This window comes from Adiantum capillus-veneris, chromosome 9 (genome assembly GCF_014529385.1).
Source record: "Adiantum capillus-veneris isolate H3 chromosome 9, ASM1452938v2, whole genome shotgun sequence".
In the NCBI taxonomy this organism is placed as follows: domain Eukaryota; kingdom Viridiplantae; phylum Streptophyta; class Polypodiopsida; order Polypodiales; family Pteridaceae; genus Adiantum; species Adiantum capillus-veneris.
This window is the reverse complement of record NC_140939.1, coordinates 63,671,805-63,696,329: the sequence shown is the minus strand read 5'-3', so window position 1 is coordinate 63,696,329 and position 24,525 is coordinate 63,671,805. Positions and strand designations below refer to the sequence as shown.

General features: G+C 44.7%; 1 protein-coding gene across 2 annotated transcripts; it reads left to right on the top strand.

The window, feature by feature from the left end:
- Positions 1-143: 143 nt before the first annotated feature.
- On the top strand, positions 144-23,415 carry LOC147450577 (mitochondrial glycine transporter-like). 2 transcript variants are annotated; one of them, XM_086519753.1, is made up of 8 exons: positions 144-696; positions 1,150-1,228; positions 1,302-1,397; positions 21,342-21,404; positions 21,488-21,537; positions 22,490-22,561; positions 22,671-22,747; positions 22,904-23,415. In XM_086519753.1, exons 1-8 carry the CDS (start codon positions 220-222, stop codon positions 22,935-22,937), a joined length of 948 nt encoding a protein of 315 aa, XP_086375879.1. In that variant the 5' UTR covers positions 144-219; the 3' UTR covers positions 22,938-23,415. The 2 variants fall into 2 exon arrangements, with proteins under 2 accessions (XP_086375879.1, XP_086375880.1); XM_086519754.1 differs by having other exon boundaries at positions 145-696; positions 21,354-21,404.
- The last annotated feature ends 1,110 nt before the right edge of the window (positions 23,416-24,525 follow it).

Below are 24,525 nucleotides of genomic sequence, written 5' to 3'. Positions count from 1 at the left end.
TCTCTCTCTCTCTCTCTCTCTCTCTCTCTCTCACACTCACACACACACACACACACACACACACACACACACACACACACACAAAAGCTTCTCTCTTGTGGGTTCTTGTTTTCTCCTACCCTTGGGCTCCCTTCAATCCAATAAAAATGCGTCTAACGGAGCACTCTAGTTTTACGTATAAGTTCTAGAACAGGTTGCGCGACGGGAGGTGCTAAAGAGATGGTGGACGGAGGGGTCTCATCATCGCTATCAACCCAACAAGATGGAGCAGCTGTAGAAAATAACAAAACACACACACAAAGAATGCAAGTGCAGGCAGGGATTGCAGGTTTCGCAACTACAGTGCTATTACAGCCTTTTGATGTTGTCAAAACCCACATACAGGGCTCCCATACCTTGCCTCCCCCTGGAATTCGTGAATCTGTTCGCCTCATCGTTGCCAGACAAGGCATATCTGGCTTGTGGGCTGGTACTACTCCAGCCTTCCTTCGAGTTGGGCTAGGTGCTGGCCTCTATTTCTCCATGCTCAACCCGATCTTATCAATTCTCTCCACTGGTAACCTTGCCGCCTCTTCCACGACTGAATATCTGCACAAAAAGCTCCCTACATCAGATGTTCTTGCTGCTGGTGCCATCACTACGTCAATTACTACATTCGTTGTTTGCCCCATAACAGTGCTCAAAACCCGCATGGAGGTACAGTGCTATATGTTGACATAAACACCTGCATTTGTGCAGTGTATGGACGTTACTGCAATGCGAAAAATGACATGCGCTTTGCATACACGACATGCATAGATTACTTGCACATTTCTGTATGATTTTTCTGGTTTTTTGACTCCAAGTGCCCATGACATGCACAGATAGCTTTTCTTACCAATGTCTTGACATATGGACATTTGAAGGCTTGTACATATACACATCTTCTTTGGCAAATATCTTTGAGAGCCATTGCATACATGCACTTGTTGCTTCTCTCGTATTCATGCATAGGTAGGGATTCTTATCAACACCTGAAAAACAGACATTGGATGTCTTGCACATCAACCCGTCTTCTGGGAAAATCTTATTTGAGAGCCAGTGCATGCATGCAGTTATTGCTAGAGGATGTCAACATACTTATTAAGAGAGCATTGCAGGGGATTGCAGTATGAGGCAATGTCAGGTGTCCGATATCCAAATACAATGAAAGCTTTAGTCCTCATTGCTCGCACCGAAGGACTCAAAGGTACGTTCTTATTCCTTACCATGTGTTTCAGTACGATTCCACTTAAAACTGAAATATTATGCTTTCTTGACAGGCTTGTACAGTGGTTTGGTCCCAACTATCCTAAGAGATGCACCATACTCTGGATTGTATTTGCTTTTATACAGCACCACACGGAGAACCATTTCAGGTCCTCTCTTTCTCTGGCTTTGTGCGTGTCTCTTTTTTTTTTCACAGAAAAGAGGATGTATTCTATTGTTTGAAAGTTCCCTCAAGGTGTTCAAATGGTACCAATCCTGGAGGGGCAAGTACAAAACTGTTGGGCAAAACTGGAGGGGCAAGCTGTTGGCTGAGGATTGTAAAGGTGAATACAACTGAGCCACAAGGGTATGTTTGAAAAACTGTGAAGACTGAAAACGGACGGGGAAAACCTTTTTCTAAAGGGAGTAAAACGTGCCATGGCCACCATCAAAGGAGAGAGAACTGGATAGCTCTGAACTCGATCAACCTAGGAGGAATTTTTAGACTTAAACCTTATTTGCTTTCACCCATTTAATTTGTTGCCCACTTTACCTGTACTTTCAAGACACAACAAAGGGGAAAGGGATACAGGATGCTAGATTGCACCTGTATGAGAAGACCGACAATAGACTGGCCCCTAAATTAGGCGCCCCTTTCGGTATTTCTTTATTCTTTAACAGAGGGAATAAAAGCTATGGTTCCCTACAAGCTGCCCCGCACAACCTTGGCTGAATTTCAACTGTTCTGGCTTGATTTCGGCAGCATAACTGTACTAGGACCCTTCACAGTCAGTATTCCCACGCATTGGATGACTTTCCCGACGCATACGGAGACTTTGTAAAACTTGGCGAGAATCTACAGCACGCTGAATTCTCTGTTTTTTGCCCCAAAAAATGCTCCAGATCACCTGTACAGCGGTCCCCTTGCGTCCCCGAACCTCCTGGGGGTATTAGGGTTTGTTTAGGGCCAAAACCCTAAACCTGCAAAAATACACAGCAGGCTGTAATTCACTGTTTCGGGCTCCGTTTCGCGTGCCGGTCGCATCCGTAGCAAGTCCTCGAGCTCCCGCACCTGTAGGGTTACTTGCCCTTTGAATCGGACGAGATTTCGCACGTGAAACCTCTCCGAATTCACCTATACCTGCGGGGGATTAGCCGCTAGCTAATCCAGTGCCTGTGCAAGAGGCTCTTGCCTCGGCAATCGCGCATGAACCCACACAACTGTACATTGGTCAAATGGAAAGCCCACTAGAGGGACATAACATACTGCCATAGGGGAGAGAGAGGGCAGTGCGTAGCGTGCAGGGCATCACTCCTGGCACCGCACTGTACATAAGAGGTAAGCAAGCACTCCATTGAAGCTCTCAACCTGTGACAGACAGAAAATGAGCCCCTCTCCTCTCTAAAATCAGCGTCCCCTCTTCATGCATGAGGAAAGCGCACAGAGTGGCACATTTACAGGCCATTTCCCGTTTCGGGGTTGCCGCCTAAAAATCTCCCGATCAGTTGCCCAGTTGACTTCACTGCAGAGTAATAAAATGTTCCCCTAGTCATACTGGAGATAATGACGCGAACACATTTCTCGGCCCAAAATAGCAGTTCCCTAAATTTTAGGAGATGCTGCCATTTATCTTTCTAGGTCATCTGACCCCCTTTGTACACTGCAGCCACACCCGGAACTGAAATGTAGCCTCTGTAGCAAAGGATTCCACTTTGGCTAGTCAATGATCCCACTTTGGCTAACCATAGTCTTTGTCCAACCTTAATGCTTTCTTGTCCTCAGGCCTGGACTCCCTCTGAACAGTTCCACACTAGCTATGCAATGCAAGGCAGTTAGATTTCCCGAGGGGTGTCTCCAAAAAGTGAAAATAAATAAATAATAAGAAAGAAATCAATAAAAACGATAGATAGTAGTCACACGCTGGTGATATACCCCCCTCTTGAAATCTCAAACGTCCTCGTTTGCATCTATGTCATATATGCTCACAATCAACGCTGGTGTATTCAACACCGTTCGACACATGTACGACACATACATGCTCATTGTCAACCTTGGTGTGTTCAACACCTCGTCGACACATGTATTGCCTGCGTGTGAACCCTGTCCCAATGACATAGTGGTAGCTTTGCACTCTTGCCATTGCTTTGAGTCATTAACTTTCCAATGACAAAATGGTAGCTATGCATTTTGCCAATCTTTTAGTACACGTTGGATCCTGTAACACTTGTAGCATACCCAAACCGACAGTTTAAGAATGCAGCTATATATGTACCCTTTAATAGAAGCAATTACTGTATCCTTGACAAACTGACAAGAAATACTCACTTCTACAGCACTAACCACACTTTTGGACATTCCGTAAGAGCAATTGCCAAACTGACAATCTGTACAGCTCTTAACATTTATGTAACATGTACTTGATTTGAGCTCACTTTAAATACCATGTACATCATTTCTTTCAGAAGCCATTGTCACACTGACAATCCATGTAGCTTTGAAACTGAAGGGGTCAAGGTAGGTTGCAAATCGAAGGCTTCAAGGTAAAGTGATAACACAGTTGGTGACTCTGCAAGTTCATCTTCTTCCATCCACTTAGCATCCATTGGTGGATAGTTTCTAAACTTCACCAAGTAACGCCTAGCAACCTTGCCTTTCACTTTTCTTTCTTTATGTGCCAAAATCTATTCCGGGACCAAGATCTCATCAAGTTCCTCGACTTCCGGCTGATCTTCAGCTGGCATATCCTCTGGCACATCACCCACATAGGGTCTGAGAAGACTCACATGAAACGCATTGTGAATCTTCCAACTCTCAGGCAATTTCAGCTTATATGCAATATCACTGATTATGTCGCATACTTGAAAGGGCCCATAGTAACGCATGCCGAGCTTTGGAAACAGTCTTTCCTTGCCCTTCATCTTCTTTAACCTTGCCTTTTCAAAGCGTAGAAGCACCGAATCACCAAGTGAAAATACCACTTCACGACGGTGACGATCAACTGCTTTCTTTTGCTTTGCCTGAGTCTTTTCTAAGGCCACTTTGACCTTCTTGTACATTTCATCCATGTCCTGAACATACTTATCTGCTTCAAATATCTTGTTCTTTGTATGCAGTATGGGAGGAACTTTCTTGCCACCTTCAACTATCTCAAAAGGTGCCTTGCCAGTTGATGTATGCATTGTATTATTGTATGCATACTCCACCAATGGCAAATATTGCTCCCACTTTCCTTTATGCTCTGACACATAGCACTTCAACAGATCTAGGACAGTAGAATTTGCCTCTTCTGACTGCCCATCTGTTTGAGGATGAAATGACGAAGAGAATTTGAGCGTTGTGTCCATGTTCTCAAACAAGCCTCTCCAGAACAAACTTGTCATGCGTGGATCACGGTCGCTAACAATCGACTGTGGCATGCCATGATACTTGAAAATATTGCTCATAAACAAGCGTGCCATCTAATCTAGCTTTATCTTCTTCCTGACAGGAATAAAATGAGCTTACTTGTTGAATCTGCAAATGATGGTCCAAATACCATCGTTTCCTGTCTGCGTTCTCGGAAGATCAAAGATAAAATCCATAGCAATACTTTCCCATGGTTTATGTGGAATAAGTAGTGGTTGCAATAACCCTGGTGCTTTTTGCGTGTCAAACTTGACCTTCTGGCATATTAGGCATTCTTGCACAAAGGCATTCACATCTCTTCTCAATGTAGACCAGTAGAAGAATGTCTCAACCGCTTTAACTGTAGCATCGATACCACGATGCCCTGCATACGGTGGGACATGACTCTCTTCCATAACTTTGCGTCGCAATGGCTTTGTGACACACAATCTGCCATGCATCATCATGAACCCATCTTTGAGAAGATAGTGTTCATGACGTTGTCCATCCATTAGCTGCTCGAAGACCCTTGCAAAATCTTCATCATTTGCATACTGTTCCCTCATATCATCAAGTTCATGATGATAAGGAATTGACACAACTGAAATTTGTGGCTTCCTTGACAAGGCATCAGCCACAACGTTCTTCTTGCCTTCCACATGCACAATCTGAAAACGGAACATGGACAAGATATTTGCCCATCGCATATGCTTCTCAGATAACTTTGCCTGTGTCAAGAAGTATCGCAAGGTCTGATGATCCGTTTGGACAACGAAATCTGCACCTAGCAGGTAGTGTTTCCAACTTAAGAGCGCATGAATGACAGCCTGCAGTTCTTTTTCATAGACTTGCATAGTCTTTTCTGGCCCTTGCAAGATTCTACTCTCATAGGCTACTACCCTGCCATCTTGCATTAGCACTGCACCAATGCTACTACCACAGGGTCACACTAGACCACAAATGACTTCCTAAGATCTGGCAGCACAATGACTGGATCTGAAGTCATCTTTTTCTTTAAGAGATTAAAAGCTGAAATCTCTTTCTGTGTCCATCTAAAGGTGACTGCCTTCTTTTAAAGAGCATATAAAGGTGAAGCAATCTCAACGAAATTTCGGATAAATCTTCTGTAATAGGAGCATAGTCCCAAGAAGCTTCGGACATCGTGCACCGTCTTCAAATCTGGCCATGACTTGATCGCTTCAACTTTTGCAGGATCCATTCTGACACCATCCTTTGAGACAATGTGTCCGAGAAAATGAATCTCTTCCAGAAAAAATTCACTTTTCTTTGCATTGATGAGCAACCTATGGCTGCGTAGCTCTTTGAACACAATGGCCAAGTGATGCCTATGCTCCTTTTCATTCTTTGAGTAGACTATCATGTCGTCAAAGAATGTACCAACAAACTGCTGGTGTGGACGGAAAATTCTATCCATCATCCTATTGAACGTAGCAGGAGCATTTGTGAGACCAAAGGGTTCAAAAAGGCCAAACGTTGTTCTAAAAGCAGTCTTGTGCTCATCCTCTGATCTAATGCGGATCTGATGGTACCCACTCTTTAGATCTATCCTGCTAAACATAGCTGCTCCTTCTAATTTGTCCAGAATATCATCAATTCTAAGTATAGGGAACCTATTCTTGATGGTATTCTTGTTCAATAAACGGTAGTCGATGCACATACGCCATGAGCCATCCTTTTTCTGCACCACCAACACTGGAGAACAGAATGGAGATGAACTGGGCTGAATCAGCCCCTTTTCTAACAGCTCCTGTACTTGGCTCATTATCTCTTTTTGCTGAGCCGCACTAACCTTGTACGGAGGCTTATTTGGTGGGCTACTGCGTGACACCAAATCTATCGCATGGTCCTCGGGTCTCTGTGGCGGTAATTGAGACGGTAATGAATCGGAAAAACAGTCACTATACTGTTGTAAAAACATTGACCTTTCTTTATCTAACACAGATAAATTTGATTCATCACAATCTGACACTTCACGTGCAAAAACCAAGTACGTAGAAAGATGCTTTTTCATTACAGAAGTAATAGCAGAAGCTGATACAGTGGGAATAGACTCCCCTTTAAGCTTTACATCCAAAATGTGAGTCTTTCCCCTCCTCTGTACAGTGATCTTTTTGTTGTAGGCATCCATGATTCCCTGTACACGAAACAACCAAGGAATACCTAGCAACACATCACATCCGTCCAGTGGCATGATGTAAAATTCTTCAGCATCTACATAGGACTGGATATGTAGGCGCAACTTTCCGATGATGGGTGTCACAGCCTCTGTATGGCCAGGACATGCTAAACCTTCCTCTGCTGTATACCCCATCTCTTCAGGTCTGATTCCCAACTTTGAAGCCAATTCTGGGGAAATGAAGTTGGCTTTGGCACCTGGATCAAAGAAGATAAGCATTGTTTGATCCCTGACCTTTCCCCATGCTCTGCAAAGCTCACTTGCATCTGAATTTGGCTTGTCGCCCACCATATCTGGCACTAGACCAGCCATGGGCTTCTTTCCTTTCCTGTCCTCCTTGTCTTCAGAATCAGCTGGCCTTTTCTTTTGAGGACAATTGTAAGCAATGTGGCCAGGCTGCTCACAGATAAAGCATTTGTTCTCTGACCTCAGGACCTTCTTTTGCTCTTCCGACTTGCAAGGAAAACGTCTTTTCCATTTCTTTGTCGGTCCCTTTTTTGATTCAGCTGTAGCTTTGCCTTTCCCTGTGTTGGCTAGCTCCTGAGTCCCTATAGGAACCTCATTGGGAACGTGCTTCTTCACTGAATTTTTCTTGGCTGATCCTTCCTCGACGCCAGTATGAAATTCACAATCTTCTCCCTTGAGAAAACCATTGCTAGTGTTTGCTACCTTGATGAGCTGCGTCAAAGTAGTGACTTTGGTCTTCGTGCAGTACTTTCTCAATCCTTTGGGTAGGCCACAACAATATTTTTCAATCTGTTCTGTCAATGGCACAAACCTATAGGAAGTTACTGGAAGTAGAGCTTTCCAAAACTTCCGATTGTAATCATCCAGATTCTTGCAAGTGGCAACATTAAGCTGGTGCCATTCTGTCATGACATCTGCTTCAAAGTCATTAGATAACCATGCTGCTGCAAAAATCTGCTTGAAGTAAATCCATGTGGACGGAGCTTGCCCTTGAAGCAATAAAGTTGTCCACCATTGTCTTGCATTCCCTGTAAAGAAAGTGGTTGCCTTGCGCACCTTTGAAGCCTCTGGAAAGTTTCCCCCTTGCATAGGCTTTGTCAAACTGCTGGAGGAATGAGAGAGCCTTCTTCCTGTCATCAAACCCTGTAAAGGTCGTGAATGTCACACCTTTGCCACCTTCTTTGTATGGAGTTGGCCTCTCCAACGGCGTTAAGTTGTCACATGGAAGTGACTGAAACATGGGAACACTGTTAGGGTTCATCTGTGTTTCTTGACCGCTATTAAGTTGACCTGGAAATGCCATATTTGGCTGTTGATTTGTAATTCCAGCCATACCAAAATTTGCCTGTGGCATCCCAAATTGGCCCTGAATGCTTTGAAACCCTGGTAGCATGCTCGTGACACCATACATGGGGTTAGGCATCATTGTTTGAGCACCCCCGAACACTGTTCCCGGCGTGTAAAACTGATTTCTAGGTGCATGACCAGCCATGCTCTGGAATACCGATCCATCTCCAAAATAGCCAGGGTGTACTGAAGGTGGTGGGAAGACTTGTTGCATAGCCTGTAGGTTGCTTCCTTGCCCTTTAGAACCAGCTATAGGCTGCTGAAAAGTGGCTGGCTGAATTGGTACAGCTTGAAAGACTGGCATCTCAGTCACCTATTCTTGCACCTTAGGCACAGGTTGTGGAGATCGCATATTCTCCGTCAAGTGTACAGGTGTTTCCATTGACTCTGCAGTATGAATCACCTGTGCTTGAGCCTTAACAGGCTTTTGAATATGATCCAATGACCTAACTTGGTGAGACGGAAGAGGAGGTTGCAGAAAGGTTGAAAACCTCGGGTTCTGCATTACTTGTGTGAACATAGCCACAGCAGTAGCCAACTGGGTCCTGAATATATCATCATCCGTCTGTGGTGGTCTTGAAGACTCACCCACTTCATGTGTCTGTTGACCTTGTGAAGAGGAAACCTCTTGAGTCACATCATCTGGTCTGTCAGCCATAATTGCAATTTCCTGTGTCTAGTCTATGATCCCCTGTGTCTTCAAGCCCAAACTGACCAAGGCTCACTTCTATGGGAAAACGTGATTTAATCCCGGCGATGGAACCATGAAACCGGCCTGTTTAATCCAAAAAGTGCGGTAGACTTTAGACGTAAACCTTATTTGCTTTCACCCATTTAATTTGTCGCCCACTTTACCTGTACTTTCAAGACACAACAAAGGGGAAAGGGATACAGGCTGCTAGATTGCACCTGTATGAGAAGACCGACACCAGACTGGCCCCTAAATTAGGCGCCCCTTTCGGTATTTCTTTATTCTTTAACAGAGGGAATAAAAGCTGTGGTTCCCTACAAGCTGCCCCGCACAACCTTGGCTGAATTTCAACTGTTCCGGCTTGATTTCGGCAACATAACTATACTAGGACCCTTCACAGTCAGTATTCCCACGCATTGGATGACTTTCCCGACGCATACAGACACTTTGCAAAACCTGGCGAGAATCTGCAGCACGCTGAATTCTCTGTTTTTTGCCCCAAAAAATGCTCCAGATCACCTGTACAGCGGTCCCCTTGCGTCCCCGAACCTCCTGGGGGTATTAGGGTCCGTTTAGGGCCAAAACCCTAAGCCTACAAAAATACACAACAGGCTGTAATTCACTGTTTCGGGCTCCGTTTCGTGTGCCGGTCGCATCCGTAGCAAGTCCTCGAGCTCTCGCACCTGTAGGGCTACTTGCCCTTTGAATCGGACGAGATTTCGCACGTGAAACCTCTCCGAATTCACCTGTACCTGCAGGGGATTAGCGGCTAGCTAATCCAATACCTGTGCAAGAGGCTCTTGCCTCGGCAATCGCGCATGAACCCACACAACTGTACATTGGTCAAATGAAAAGCCCACTAGAGGGGCTTAACATACTGCCATAGGGGAGAGAGGGGGCAGTGCGTAACGTGCAAGGCATCACTCCTGGCACCGCACTGTACATAAGAGGTAAGCAAGCACTCCATTGAAGCTCTCAACCTGTGACAGACAGAAAATGAGCCCCTCTCCTCTCTAAAATCCATAGTAACAGGGGACGCCCTTTTTCGGGCTTCCTGTCCCCACTTTTCCGTCCCCACTTGCCGTCCCGCTCTCTTTTTTACACTAAAAATCCATTTCAGCCCCGTCCCCCGTCCCCCGTTCCCCCGTCCCAGAATGCGTCCCTTGTGACTATGCTAAAATCAGCGCCCCCTCTTCATGCATGAGGAAAGTGCACAGAGTGGCACATTTACAGGCCATTTCCCGTTTCGGGGTTGCCGCCTAAAAATCTCCCGACCGGTTGCCCAGTTGACTTCACTGCAGAGTAATAAAATGTTCCCCTAGTCATACCGGAGGTAATGACGCGAACACATTTCTCGGCCCAAAATAGCAGTTCCCTAAATTTTAGGAGATGCTGCCATTGTATCTTTCTAGGTCATCTGACCCCCTTTGTACAGTGCAGCCACACCCAGAACTGAAATGTAGCCTCTGTAGCAAAGGATTCCACTTTGGCTAGTCAATGACCCCACTTTGGCTAACCATAGTCTTTGTCCAACCTTAGTGCTCTCTTGCCCTCAGGCATGGACTCCCTCTGAACAGTTCCACACTAGCTATGCAATGCAAGGCAGTTAGATTTCCCGAGGGGTGTTTCCAAAAAGTGAAAATAAATAAATAATAAGAAAGAAATCAACAAAAAGGATAGATAGTAGTCACACGCTGGAGAGAGAGAGAGAGAGAGAGAGAGAGAGAGAGAGAGAGAGAGAGAGAGAGAGAGAGAGAGAGGAAATGAAATGTTATATTTACGTCTTCAAAAGGCCAAAGTGACCTATGAGACCAAAACGTTACAATTTGATGGATTTGATACAAAGTTAGAGAGTAACAAAATGACAAAATAAAAAATACTTTGGAATCCTAAACTGGTAGGTGTGAACTAAACAGCTAATTGGGATAGCGATATCACAAGAAATCCTGCATCGGTTGCTGGCGGATCTCATCAATCTCCTCCATGGTCAGCAGTATGACCGGGCGTCGTGCATGTCAGGCCAAAGTGATCCGAATCCTCTGGTGTAGCCTCCGTCGATGTTGTGTAGTCGTCTGCAGTGGTGGGCGTCTGGATCTCCCCAGCTCAATGGCTCGGTCGATCAGTGTGCCTCTGGTGTGAGGCGACAAGCTCTGCGGTGGTAGTAGCTCCTCCGGATGTCGAGTGTCTGCTCTTAAGAAGTGTGTGATGTTTCTCTGAGATTGGCTAGCCTCTCCTCTCATCAAGCTCTCTCTGTGTCAGCGCAGCTCGAGCAGAAACAAATCCAGGCATCTTTGATCCGTGTACCTCATGACTTTTGAGAGTGGTCCAAAGCCATCTCTGAACAAGCAGTGGAAGCGGCCTCGTATCTCGTAGTAAACGGGGCAGTGGCATGTGTAGGGTAACTCTGTCTCAGGCTCCATGTCACACAGGGGGCATGTCCTCGCCTCTGCGAGTACTCCGTTGTATCTCCCAGTCTCGATCCGCAGCTGGTGTGGAGATGTGCGTATTTGGCCAATAGCACATCGTATCTTCGAAGACAAGTGTGTGTCCATGTATCTGGGCCTCGTCACAAAACCGTCCTTCGTAAGCTGGAGAAGATGCTCTTTGTAGAAAGCCATCTTCGTGCCCAACTCCTATGTTGGCTGTATCCATGTCCTCTTGGTGTCTAGCTGAGTAAGGTCCTGGCGGATGAGTTTGGTGATCTTGGACTGTATAAGAGTCAGAGAGGGTGCATCTAGTGAGTACTGGAAGGGGGGCAATCTGTCTGCTGAACCCATGCGCTTGAAACCATGATGTCATCTCCCCATACCAACATGCTATATCTCCCTGCATGTCTAACTGTCGAGAGGACTCAAGTGCAAGGCGGGCGTATCTTTCTCTAGGAAGTTCCCACATGCGGTGTTGGAAGGAGACAGATGTGGTGAGTGCCTCAACCACTAGTGGGGGGGCAGCTAGCTCTGCTCGGATAATGGGACGTGGTACTGAAGCCTTGGCTCTAATGAGCCGCGAGATCATAGAGACCGGAGGCTTCTCCATGTCCCCCCATCCATCAGTGCGACCTGTTCTCCCGTGATGATCGAATGAAGGCCCCCATATCTCAGCTCCATAGAGCAATGCAGAAGCCACCAGAGTGTCAAAGAGCCAGAGCTTTGTCCGAGGCTCATGAAACTGAACTTGTGAAATCCTCTCCAATCTACCCAATGCCGCATGGGCTCTGGTCAATCTAGTCTCTGCTGCTCTCCTCAATGAAAATGCTGGTCCACTAAAAACCACTCCAAGGTAAGTGTAAGCATCTGTATACTCCACTATCTCCTAGCCGTATGTGAATGCGAGCGTTGACCTCCTGATCCACTGTTGGGTGGTAATAAATACCATGACCTTGGTTTTACCAAGGTTGACAGACAAACCACTTTCATGGGCAAACCTATGCAAAGCATCCAAGTGTCGTTGCATCCCCTCTGGAGAGTTGGAGATCAACACAATATCATTAGCATATAATAATAGCGGAATCCATGTCCCTGCTAGCGGTGCACCTCTATCACCATCTCTTTCTAGTCAGAAACCTCATCCACATACATACCAAATAGAGTAGAAGAGAGCGGGCAGCCCTGCTTCACCCCAATAGTGGAGTGAACTGGTGTAGATAGACCCTTAGAGGTGCGTACATGCCCTACCACTGATCAATACAATGTCATGATCCCCCAAATGAGCTCTATGGGTACTCCCATCTCCTGGAATCTGCGCATCAATCTAGCTCTGGGTACTATGTCAAAAGCTTTGCGGAAGTCCACAAAGCTACAATAGATTTGTCTCCCATGGGATCTGCCCTCCTCAATGATGGCCCCGAGTGTCGAGATATGTTCAAGAGTAGAAAAACCCCTCCTAAACCCTGCCTGCCCAACTGCAGGCATTCCCTCCCTCTCTGCCCATCTACTCATTGCTGCTCAAGAATGGATGCGTACAACCGTTGTCCGTGCCAATGTGTGTCCAATCATGATAGTGCGATAATTCCTAGGCTCCATAAGGTCTCCTGACTTGAAGATAGGTTTTTCCACGCACTTTACATGGAATGGGTATGTTCATGTTTTTGTGTTGGAAATGGTTTCAGTAATTTTTAGCCATGGAGTGTAACTAAGTCAGACTTAGTAAATAATTAATTTATTTACGAGAAAAAAATTACCTAATTAGTTGTGTGCACATCAAAATAGATTTAGCAATTTTGGGGCCTCAGGTGTGCCCAAGTTTGGGCCAGTGCACCTCAGGGAGACCCTAGCAGAAAATACCCTGAAGCCCTAGCGATTGGGAAATCGGGTCTTCAATGAAGGGGTAGATAGTAGCCTCAGATTTCAGGCTCAGAAAATTACACGCGTTAGTGCAAGCACAGGAATGAGATGGGGTCTTTAGAATATTAACCCTAAGGCCTGATTATTTTACGGCCTTAGGATAAGTTAGTTAAAGTATTCTTAAATGATTTGCGCTGGACCAAATGGCCGGACAAGTGCGAACAGGTAATGCCAGAGCAGTGTCAGTACGGCATTGCCCTGGGGAGCAGCTAACAATTTAATTGGTTGCATCTATGTGTGCAGTTGTGCACTTAATTGCACATTTCATTAACTAGCATAGGATTTTTAAAGTCAAAAGTTGAATGGCTTTTAAATTTTAAAGAAAGTGTGCCACTTGGCACACTTTCCTATGCAATCTCTCTCTCTCTCTCTCTCTCTCTCTCTCTCTCTCTCTCTTCATGCTAGCGCCCCCTCTTCTTGGAGGCTATAAGAGAGCAGCCCCTCTCCCTCTTGCCAGGTTGGCAGTGCACTACCCCCCCTAAGTTGAACGTCCTCTTTGCAGTGAAGCTCTCCATTGAAGCTTGAGAGCAGCACCTTGTGGTGTATGTGGAGCCTTTGTGCACCCATCGCCTAGAACAAGGCCTCTCATCGCGTAAAGTAGTAGAAAACTCTTTTTCTCTCTCTACTAGCTGCTGCAAATTCTCTGTTTCAGCCCCTAATCACCTGTATTAGGGTGAATTTCAGCAAAGCTTTAGTAGGAAACTATTCCTCTCTACCTACTATACACACACACACAAAGTTTGAAGCATTTCCGACGCGAAAAGGACCTCCGTTTCGGCATTGGAACGCGCTCAGGTAACAATTTTTGGTTATGTGCAGAAAATTACAGCAAGCGTGTGTGCGTGTGTTTTGCATGTTTCCTTCGTGGGTTGACTGCAGGAATGATTATGTCTGAAGAGACATAGTTAGCGGAAGATAGACTCTCGTTTTTGAGAGCTTCCGATGAGTTTTGTGGAAGATAGACTCTTATCTACGAGAGCTTCCCAAAATCTCACAGAAGAGGAAAGAACCTCTTAGTAGTCAGGAGAGCAGTTCTTCTACTCTCTCAGTCAGAAGAAGAAGAAGAACAAGAAAGAATAGAGGACGGGCTTTCGCCTGTGCTTGTAAAGAATTCTCCCTTAGTAATAAAGATATTCTCTTTATGGGGGGAGACCAGCCCATCTTCTGGTCCCCAATGATGTGTCAAGCTTTCTCTCTTTCTCTCCAAAGTCTCTTGAGTATATAAATTTCATTTAACAGTCAGTTTTCGCTTCCGTATTTTTGTGACATGGAGATTCTTGAAGACGAAAGAAGCAGGTCTCTAGACGAAGTTGAAGCAAGGAAGGAGCCATAAAAGCCTTTGTGTCGCTTTCGGCGTGGCCCAAAGAAGCAAGCATTGCAGACCTTTATGAAGTTCAAGTACCGCACGACCCACACATCAGAGTGGGCCGACGAAGAGTGCCTTCAGGATTCCGGATGCTATTGGCGATCTCCCTCGACACCATCCAGTTTGGTACCAGTACCTCACTTTGAAAAGGAGGGGATGTCACATGACACATCCAAACCTATGTGTCCGTGGACAAGCTACAACATGATCAGGGTTCAGTCAGTCCAGTCAAGTCTAGATTAGAAGTGATCTAGCACTTTTTGTGAGTCTATTCGTAGACCGTGCATGCCCAGTCACTTAGTGTAGATGCATATCCTCCGGTTGCATACAACATGATCATCAATATTCCCATCAGAATCCATTAGAATTAGTTAGGGGAATGTTTCAGTGCATTTAGCCTATTTTTCCTATTTTTGACATTTTTCATATTATTTTTAAGTGACTTCCCAACAAAAGTAGGTAGGGCAATTTTGCTAAGTTTGTATATAAGCAAACCCAAGTTAGCACTAAATGGCAGAAGAGGCAGCAGGAGCTCCCCGCTCAACAGGCATCTTCTCAGCAAGAACCCGTCAGCACCCACAAGCCTTGGCGATTTCCCTCTCCAAGCCCTAGCGTTTTCAGTTTTCCCCCATCGCCCACACTTCCCTGGCGTTTTCAGCATTGCTGTGTCGCCGCAGTCCCAAATTGGCCAGTGTTTTCACTAACGCTATCAGATCAGCCTGGCGTTTTCATTTTCAGCCTTTAATGCAGCAAATGCAGCAGCGTTTTCAGCCTTAAGAATAGCAGCAGATTCAGCCCTAAGCACCTGCAGATACTCCCATTTTCAGTCTCCCAAAAACGCAGCAAACCAGGGTTTTTTAGCAGTCCGAATCAGCCCCGAAATTCAGCAGATAGAAGACCACAGATTTCAACCTTTAAGTCGTCACCAACATAGTCCCAAGTTGCATCAGTCCATTGCATCGTCATTGTACCATTTTGTACAATCATAAGTAGACCACTCTCGCCGACGAGAGTGAGGCCTTCGGAGGAGGGTTTTACAACGTCTCTGGTGTCGTATCTCTCTTCTCTCTCTATCTCTCAGTCTCATACACTTGCACGCACAGTGTCCATTCACTTTGTTTGTGATCATAGGATTCTCTCATTAAGAACGGAAGGCTCTCCCTCCCATAAGAACAAAAGGAACCTTGAGCACAGTTCGGAGCACTCATCTTGAGCAAAGCGCAAACATTCATTCCGCTGCACCTAACACATGCACGGTCTACGAACAGACTCACAAAAGTGCCAAATCACTTCTAATCTAGACTGACTGGACTGACTGAACTCTTGTCGTGCTGTAGCTTGTCCACGGACACATAGGGCTGGATGTGTCACGTGACATTCCCTCCTTTTCAAAGTGAGATACTGATGGCGTCGAGGGAGATCGCCAATAGCATCCGGAATCCTGGAAGGGACTCTTCGCCGGCCCACTCTGATGTGTGGGTCGTGCGGTACTTGAACTTCATAAAGGTCTACAACGCTTGCTTCTTTGGTCCGCGCCAAAAGCGACACAAAGTCTTGTGTGGCTCCTTCAATGCTTCCACTTCGTCTAGAGTCATGCTTCTCTCGTCTTCAAGAATCTCCATGGCTGAAAATTCCTGAAACCATTTCCAACACAAAACCATGAACATACCTATTCCATGTAAAGTGAGTGGAAAAAATCTTGTCTTCCTAAAAGACTGTGCATGCAATGTAGATGAACAAAGAGACGGAATGCCAAACGGTTCACCACACACACGCAAACAATGAGATCGAATCTTCCCCTTTTGATCGAAAGTAATCAATTGTGGCAATTCACAACGGAAATGCCCATGCTTGGTGCTCATACTTTCATGTGGTCTTTCTACGAATGTGTCATGCCAAGGTAGAGACATGGAATGTGACTTCCTTGAATGCATACTTTTCAGCTTTTCATGAAAAATCCGCATATATTTGTGCTCATTGATGAGTGAAACGTTCTCAACGTACAATATGTCATGCCTAGTAAAAGGGATCACATAAAGATGCTGACTAAAATACAGGAAACGATCACGAATGAAACACTCGAACAATGCGTGCGTATCAATCATGCGAACACATAATACTTCCTGTGAGGGTTCTTGAGACCTAGGCTCGAGAGCCAAGATCGGTTCTTCTTGAAGGGGTTCTTTCTGAAGGGTGTCTTTGGAGTCTGGACCTAGGCTCGAGAGCCAAGATCGGATCTTCGTGATTGATCGTCTCTGCAATGAGGTTAGCTTCACTAGAGAAAGTATCAACTAACACATCATCCTTCTTGTGAACAATCACTTCTTCTTCATGCAACTCATCATGGTTGTGAGAAGTCACATCTTGATCACGCAAATCATCATACTTGTCAATGTCATCCAAATCATCATGCTCATCATTATCATTGAAATCATCATGCTTATCATCATGCAAATCCTGTGTATCATGCTTTGAAGAAGAAGAGACTGAGAAAGTCTCCTTTTCCCGAATCTCTTGCATTTGTGTCTGCACTTGAGAAAAGAGTCGCAACATCTCTTTCATGTGTCGGGTGCTCTGTTCTTCATACTCTTGCATGTATCGGTTTCTCTGTTCGGCAGCCAAGCGCACTTGCTCACGCTCATGCTCAAAAGTCTAACAGACTTTCTTCGTGCTCGCGAGCCATTTCTGCTTGTCTTTCTTGAGACTCGTGCTTTATGGCTGCCATTCTTTCTGTTGTTCTTGCTTCGCGTTCTAACTTTCTTTCCATAAACATCTGGTCCAAAGCCTCCATAGGAGTTAGTGCAATCCTTGACGTAGATGGAAAAGGGGGAGGGTCGGAAAAACCTCCTGGTGGGGAAAATTCTTCTTCGCCTCTCTCATGCTCATCACCTCCAAGCAAAGTATCCATTCTGCTTCGAGTGATGACCATCCACTGAAGTCGTGGGTTCTTGTGGTTCTTGGGGTCTTGGGTTCTTAAGTTCACGAGGAACTTGGGTTCTTGGGGTTCTTGAGGGTCTTGAGGTTCTTGAGGGTTTTCTTTCGCTTGCAAACCGCGTTTGAGAAGGATCTTCTCTTCACCCGAGTTCTACTCCTTTCTGCGGGCGCACCCCTTGGCGGCCTTGCGCTCACACCAAAGTTGCTTTTTCCCACCTCATGTCGAATGGCTGCCCGCTAAGTGCACGGTCCTCTCTCAATGAGTGAAAAGAGACACAAGGGGAGGCTGGACAAGCCCTTCTTTCTTGGGATTCTTGTCACTCTTCAAAAACACGATTAGGAATCGATACGTCCAAGCGAACTTGGGTTCGTGCGACCTCAACAAGCAAAAAATATTCTGTGGTTCTTTCCTTGAGTGATACAGAACACTGCCAAAGCTCTGATACCAATGTAAGGTGCAATGGAATGAATGTTGGCACTTTGCTCAAGATGAGTGCTCCGAAGTGTGCTCAAGGTTCCTTTGGTTCTTATGGAAGGGAGAGCCTTCCGTTCTTAATGAGAGAATGCTATGATCACAAACAAAGTGAATGGACAGTGTGCGTGCAAGTGTATGAGACCGAGAGATAGAGCGAGGAGAGATACGACACCAGAGACGTTTAAAACCCTCCTTCGAAGGCCCCACTCTCGTCGGCGAGAGTAGTCTACTTATGATTGCACAAACTGGTACAAACGGTATGCATGAGACTGATGCAAGTCTAGGCTATGTTGACGACGACGACGGGGATGACGAGGCCGACACTAGGGCTGAAATCTGCAATCTTTCTACTGCTGTCCAATAACGCTATGGGCTGAAATCTGCGACTAGTCCAAAAACGCTGATTTTGGGGGCTGTTTCTGTGGGTCTTTGACGCTGAAAATCTGCAGTTTAGGGCTGAAAACTGAGGTTTCTTTAGGCTGAAAATTGATGGTCTTTCCGAGCTGAATCTGCTACTCTTTTAGGGGCTGAACTTGTAGGCTCTTCATGGCTGAAAAACGCTGCAATGCTGTGGCTGAAAATGCTGCAAAAACGCTAGGGGAAGCTCTGCAAAAACGCTATCTGATGGGGTCTGTAGCAATGGTATCTGGATGCAAAAACGTCAGGCTGATGCACTCCAGAAACGCTAGGTGTTGAAGCTTTGCAAAAACGCTAGGCTTAGGCTGTTGAAGAAAACGCTAGGGATGGTTCTTCTTGCTTGGAGGGGGAAACCGCCAAGGGGTCTTGTTGAGAAGTTGCCTGCTGAGCTTGGCTCCTGTTGCCTCTTCTGCCATTTAGCGCTAGTCTAGGTTTGCTTGTATACAAACTTACTCAATTTGCCCTACCTACTTTCCAACAAAAGTCACTTAAAAATAATAAGTGAAAAATGTCAAAAATAGGTAAAATAGGCTAAATGCACCGGAAAATTCCCCTGATGGATTCTGATGGGAATGCTTACGATCATTTTGTGTGCAACCAGAGGATATGCATCTACACTAAGTGACTGGGCATGCACGGTCTACGAATAGACTCACAAAAGTGCCAGATCATTTCTAATCTAGATTGACTGGACTGACTGAACCCTTGTCGTGCTGTAGCTTGTCCACGGACACAGAGGGCTGGATGTGTCACGTGACACCTTTTTCCCTTGCCGCTCTAATCTATGGCATCACCTGCTGCATATGGGCGATCTGTGAGAGGGTAAGGTCGTCCCCGAGGAAGATACCCGTCTTTTTAAGAGTTGGTCTCTTCTTCAAAAAGTTCTTTGCTTCCATGGCGGAAAAACGAAGGATGACTGTCCTTTCTTTCGAGGTTTCCCCCTTGCTCTCATTTTTCTTGTTGCCCACTCTCTAGGCTCTTGAGTGCATCGGCCCATGAATCCCCATCAAAGCCATGAGTTCTTTTACCTCTTCATCTACATTATGTTTGTCTTTAAGGCTACAAATTCTCACATGTAGAGAGGGTACACGTCTTCTTTGCTGCTTTTCTAGTGTCAGGTTGATAATGGTGGGTGTGGACGTTTCTTTGCTTTTCCCTTTCTTGGCAACCTCAATCCATTTCTCAGCCTCATCTGCTTTGTGTTGAGGCTTTGTAATAACGTCCACCCAAGAAGTCGTCATTTCTTTATGCTGTTCTTCCCTCTCTTCGATGGCTCGCACTTGCTCTTTGATTGTGTTGAGTTCTTCTATTACAGAGGGTTGCAATTCTCCCTCTTCACGTGTGTTTCATGATCGTGCCTCAGCGAGCTCCTTCTTGAGTGACGCAATCTCTTCGTCTTGGGCCGTCACATGATCTCCCATTGCAATGATCTTGCTTTCTTGGGCCAAAACGTGATCTTCGAGTATTTTATTGTCCCTAATGGTTGGCGGTTGATCTTGTTAATGATTTCGGTCATTTCTTCTTTGCAGTTTTATATTGCATTTTCTAAGGGGTCGGGCTTATCATTCTGCTTCCTCATGTTTGGTTGCTACCAAAACCGAGAGGAATTTTGCGGCTGAAGGAGACCACACTACACGCACAAGTGCTTCCACATTATGCATACATGTTCTCCTACATTAAGCATACATGGCTTACATTTTCTGCAATTTCTGAGAAAAAGGCTGAAATTTGAATTTTCTGCAATTTCCTGCGATTTTCCCGATATCTGCTGATTTCTGCAATTTCCGAGAAAAAGGCTGAAATTTGAATTTCTGCAATTTAGCGAAGGGATGGCTGAATTATGGGGCAGCATATGAGCTTGAGATGTGGCCAAGAAATGGGGCAATGATGGGCTGTAATTGCAGCAGATGGGGTGCTTACTATGGGCTGAAAGTGCAGGTGTTAAGGGCTGCAAAGGGGGCAACCAGCAGGCTGATGGAAACGCCAAAGAGATGGAGGGTGATTAGGAAAAAATCTCCAGAGATGGGCTGATGGCAAGGCGCTAGCAAAACCTGCCAAATGAGGCTAAGGGGAGTTGCTTTTAGAGAGTTTTGTGACCTAGAGCACCTCAAGCCATCACACTCCTTGTGCATGAGAGCAAGACCTCGAACTCCGTCGCTCATGGGGCCACAATGTGAGAATGTAGCCCTTCAGTTTAGCACACTTTTTTTAATTTTTAATTTTTTAATAGAGAGTACAAGAACTTTGAAACACACGCACACACCCTATGTACATCGGCTTCACAGGTAGGGAGAGAGGCATCCCATCACACACACACACACACACACCCACATATAGGAACAGTCCCTAAGGACTTAGATCATGTCTTCAGGTCGCCAAGGGGGGTTTGAACCCAAGACCTTAGGCACATAGGCTATGACTCTACCAACTGAGCTAGCACACTTGCCTTGAGCTTCACGAGAGGAAAACCTAGAGTTGTACAGCCCCAAACCTCAAGAAGCGTGTCATCTGACTTTTTCTTCAAATCTGCACAATGTGCGCACAGTGTTTTGAGGTACCATGAGGCCCGTATCTCACAACCTAATGATCATTTGACTTGGGAACTGGACCACTCATTGCAATTATCGTAGGCTACATACTGGTGTTGCCTGATGCCCACCGAAATGTAACAATACCCGAAACACGTGTACAAAACATTTATACAAGAGGGTTCCGACTACAAAAACCTAATCTAATGGACTCTTCCAGGCATTCATGTCTTGTGAACAGGCTCCCAAAATCACCGTACTAAATCCCCTAGGATCTATAGACACTGTTTGGCTGTGGAAGTTGGTTTAGCATGTCCACGAGGTACACAGGGCCAGTGTGCATGTGACACTTTGTCAGTGTTCGTCTCCTCTTATCTGTTCTCTCTTCGTCCCTTCACTATCTACTTGACTCTTCATGAATGTATGGCCTTTTTAGTTCAAACTGAACTGTGAGTACTGAGCAGATGTGAGTACAGAATGGCAGGATTCCAGGAGGAGCCCTCATATGCCCGTGAATTTTCTTGCTGGTAAAAGCTCGCTAATTACCTAATTCAGTCGTTTTATAGCTTGCAGCAAGATTAGATTTTGCCTAACTTTATTCTTCCTGCAGGAGCTATAGCTGGAGCAAGTGCAACCATTCTGACTCATCCTCCTGATGTGGTGAGTAGCTCACAAGCAAGTGATAAAAATACAGTCACAAGCTCACAACTGTGCCGATCCGATCGACAAAGTAATAAAAAGAGAATTTCCAATTTTTCATCCTTCAAGTTGGAATGTGTTTTGAGCTTTGTTATAGATCTTGTAATGATTTGCAAGCCTTAGGAGCACTCTGGTTACAGTATGTAAAAGGCATTTTAAAAAATATGTGTTCATTCCAGTTGGGTCGTTTTTTTACTTCTCTATTTCATGTGCCTTTTTTGATGAAGAATGATTTGCTTTCCATGCAAGCATTTTTTGATTGGCATGGAAAGTGGGTTTGAAATGCATAAAAGCACAAAGAGATGATTCATGACAAATTTCTCGACTTAACTATTAGTGATTATGCAGTAGGCTAAACAGTACCAAATAGGGTCAGGTAATACCAGAGGAGTGATCCTCTTTAAAACTGAGGCGGGCTTTCATCTAAATGGGGAAAGCGGGGCGGCCCGGGGGGGGGGGGGGGATCATTGTGTGGACTGTCACTAATGCTTAATGATAGGGACTCGTCCATCCTTTTTTGTTTTACATCAGCTGAAGGGCAACTATTTCTTTGTGAACAGTGCACATACAGCGAAAAAATGTTACAAGAGCGTCTACATACGGCCTTAGTAAAGCATGGAACTCTTAGGAGCAATTGTGGACCATTGGGTCAAGCATGTTGATTAGTTAATGATGGCAAATGTTTTTTCTCTTTGTATCTTGTATAGTCTTATGTATATGTGGGCCATTGTGAGAGATGGTAGACATTCATTTTTTAATTTTTTTAAAGAGAGACATTGAGTAGTGGGTCACACACTCTCGTTCTCCTCTTCTTATATGGGCCATTGTGTCTTTTCACTATGTTGTTTTCTGCATCTGTGGAAGCTTGTTGGTGGAAATGATAATAGTCATTCATATGTTTTGCATATACTAGATTCGAACAAAGCTGCAACTGGAGAACAGAGAATATAGCAGTATCATCTCTTCAATTCGCCATGTCTATCAGGTTTTTAAAAATCCTCTGCTCTGATTGCATCAGAATTTGCAGGTTTCGAATTTTCTCCTTTCAGTTGATATGTGCACTTAGAATGCTTGTGTTGCTATTTTTCACTTAGGTGCACGGAATACGCGGGTTTTTTGCTGGAGTTCTCCCACGTGCTGGAAGGAGGGCGCTACATCAGGCATTTGCTTGGTATGTGCTGCTTTTTTGGATTTTGCCTGGTGGGAATGCAGTTGGGATGCTAAGGATGTGCATGCTCATGCATTGATTGCACGCTCTCTTAAGTGTTCCATTACTCCACACACTGCTAAATGGTGTACTCACAAAGTTCATGCTGTTAATATGCAGGACTATTTTTTTTGAGCTCATGGAAAGGAGCTGATTATTGTTTGATAGATGAAATCAGAGTCTAGTCGTCTGTCTAGCTCTTTTTGCGTTGATGACCACAATCCTAGAAAAGTAAGATGAAGTGGTATATGAACAGCATTTTTCTAGATGTTAGCCAATACAACCTTCCGGCAGGATGTTCTCAGTTAGGGGTCTGTACATTTTCTGTCATCGAGTTAAGAGTTATTTGTGCACTTGCAATTTGGTCACTTCCATATGGCAATACTCCTAGCGTTTGCATTTCTACACACACCAGCATGCACGCACAAATATGTATATAGCTGAACTTCTGGGTTTGAATGCTTTTTCCCGAGATATGACAAATGCAATAGATATGTGAAATTTGTCTGCGATTTACAAGAAATTTCGCAGAAGTAGTTCCTGTGAACGAAATCTTCATAAGCCACATGCGATGGTCTCACCATCGGCATCCTCATTTCTTGTCCCTACAAGGATTGGTAAATTTTGTGCCATCTTGAGTCTGCTCTCACAATTTTCCAAGCCTTGCTACATGTGGATGTACATGTTGAACTTTGAGATCACAATATAAACTGCTAAGAGCAACATGTGTGTTTACTTCTACAAGGGAGTGTGGCCAAAGTAGAAAGAGGTATTAAATTAATGCTAAAATAGACTGTCATTGCATGCATTTTCTTCATAGCTCACGGAGTTGGCGCGTTCATATCTGTGCAAACTATTATATTGCATACATGTGTGCATAACAAAAATCCCTCCTTGTACTATCACTATCTTCAACCTCATTGTTGCAGACACCACTTGAGCTACTTGTGCAAGCATTTCTATGTTGCACTCATCATCCTTCTAGTCTCCGTTTGGGCTAGTTGTACAATCATTGCTATCCTGTGGACAACTTTCACTATGGAGAAGAGCCTTTGCATATATGTAAGACATCTTATCAATCTATTGATAAATTTTTGTTGCAATAATAATGTTGCAAGTAACGATATTTGTTCTTAATTGGTGGATGTTTTAGGGTAGTGGTGTGGGAGCTGGTCCTCTTCTAGGCATATCAAATCTATAAATGGTAGCATAGTTTTCTTAAATCCTTGGGAATATCATACTGACAAGTTCATGCAAGGAAACAAGGATTAGGAAGAGAAACATCACACATTTTCAAACGACGCTTTGTATGCATTGGAGGGGATGGACTAGAGAAGAATCACTTCTAGCACTGCTAGATTGAGTGGCTTTAAGCTAGCAAGATACATCAACAAGTGAGGCTATATACACTATTTTTAATACTTAATATGATGACATTTATGAAAAAGTGGGCATTCCATTCATTAATTGTCACTTTTTATATGTACTCTTCGTGCCAACTCCCTTGTGATTGTGAAAAATGTTATAATCATCATAGTTTTCACCATGCCAATCAATGTTTTATAAAAGGTCTACCCAAAACAGCTCCTTGGATCACTACAAATAGCAAATGCTATCAATGAATAGTTAGTTCATAGAGCTATCCATGATGTTGAAAATTGGGAGTGGAGTGCACGAACTCTCGACAAATGTGTGAATAAATTGTGCTTTGATCAATGCTTGTAAAGAACAAGACCCATTTA

Coding starts and splice junctions, on each gene's coding strand:
- LOC147450577 (XM_086519753.1), top strand. CDS start 220: ATGGTGGACGGAGGGGTCTCATCATCGCTATCAACCCAACAAGATGGA. Junction 21,538..22,489: donor TGACTCATCCTCCTGATGTG/GTGAGTAGCTCA, acceptor TGCATATACTAG/ATTCGAACAAAGCTGCAACT. Junction 22,748..22,903: donor CTACATCAGGCATTTGCTTG/GTATGTGCTGCT, acceptor GTTAATATGCAG/GACTATTTTTTTTGAGCTCA.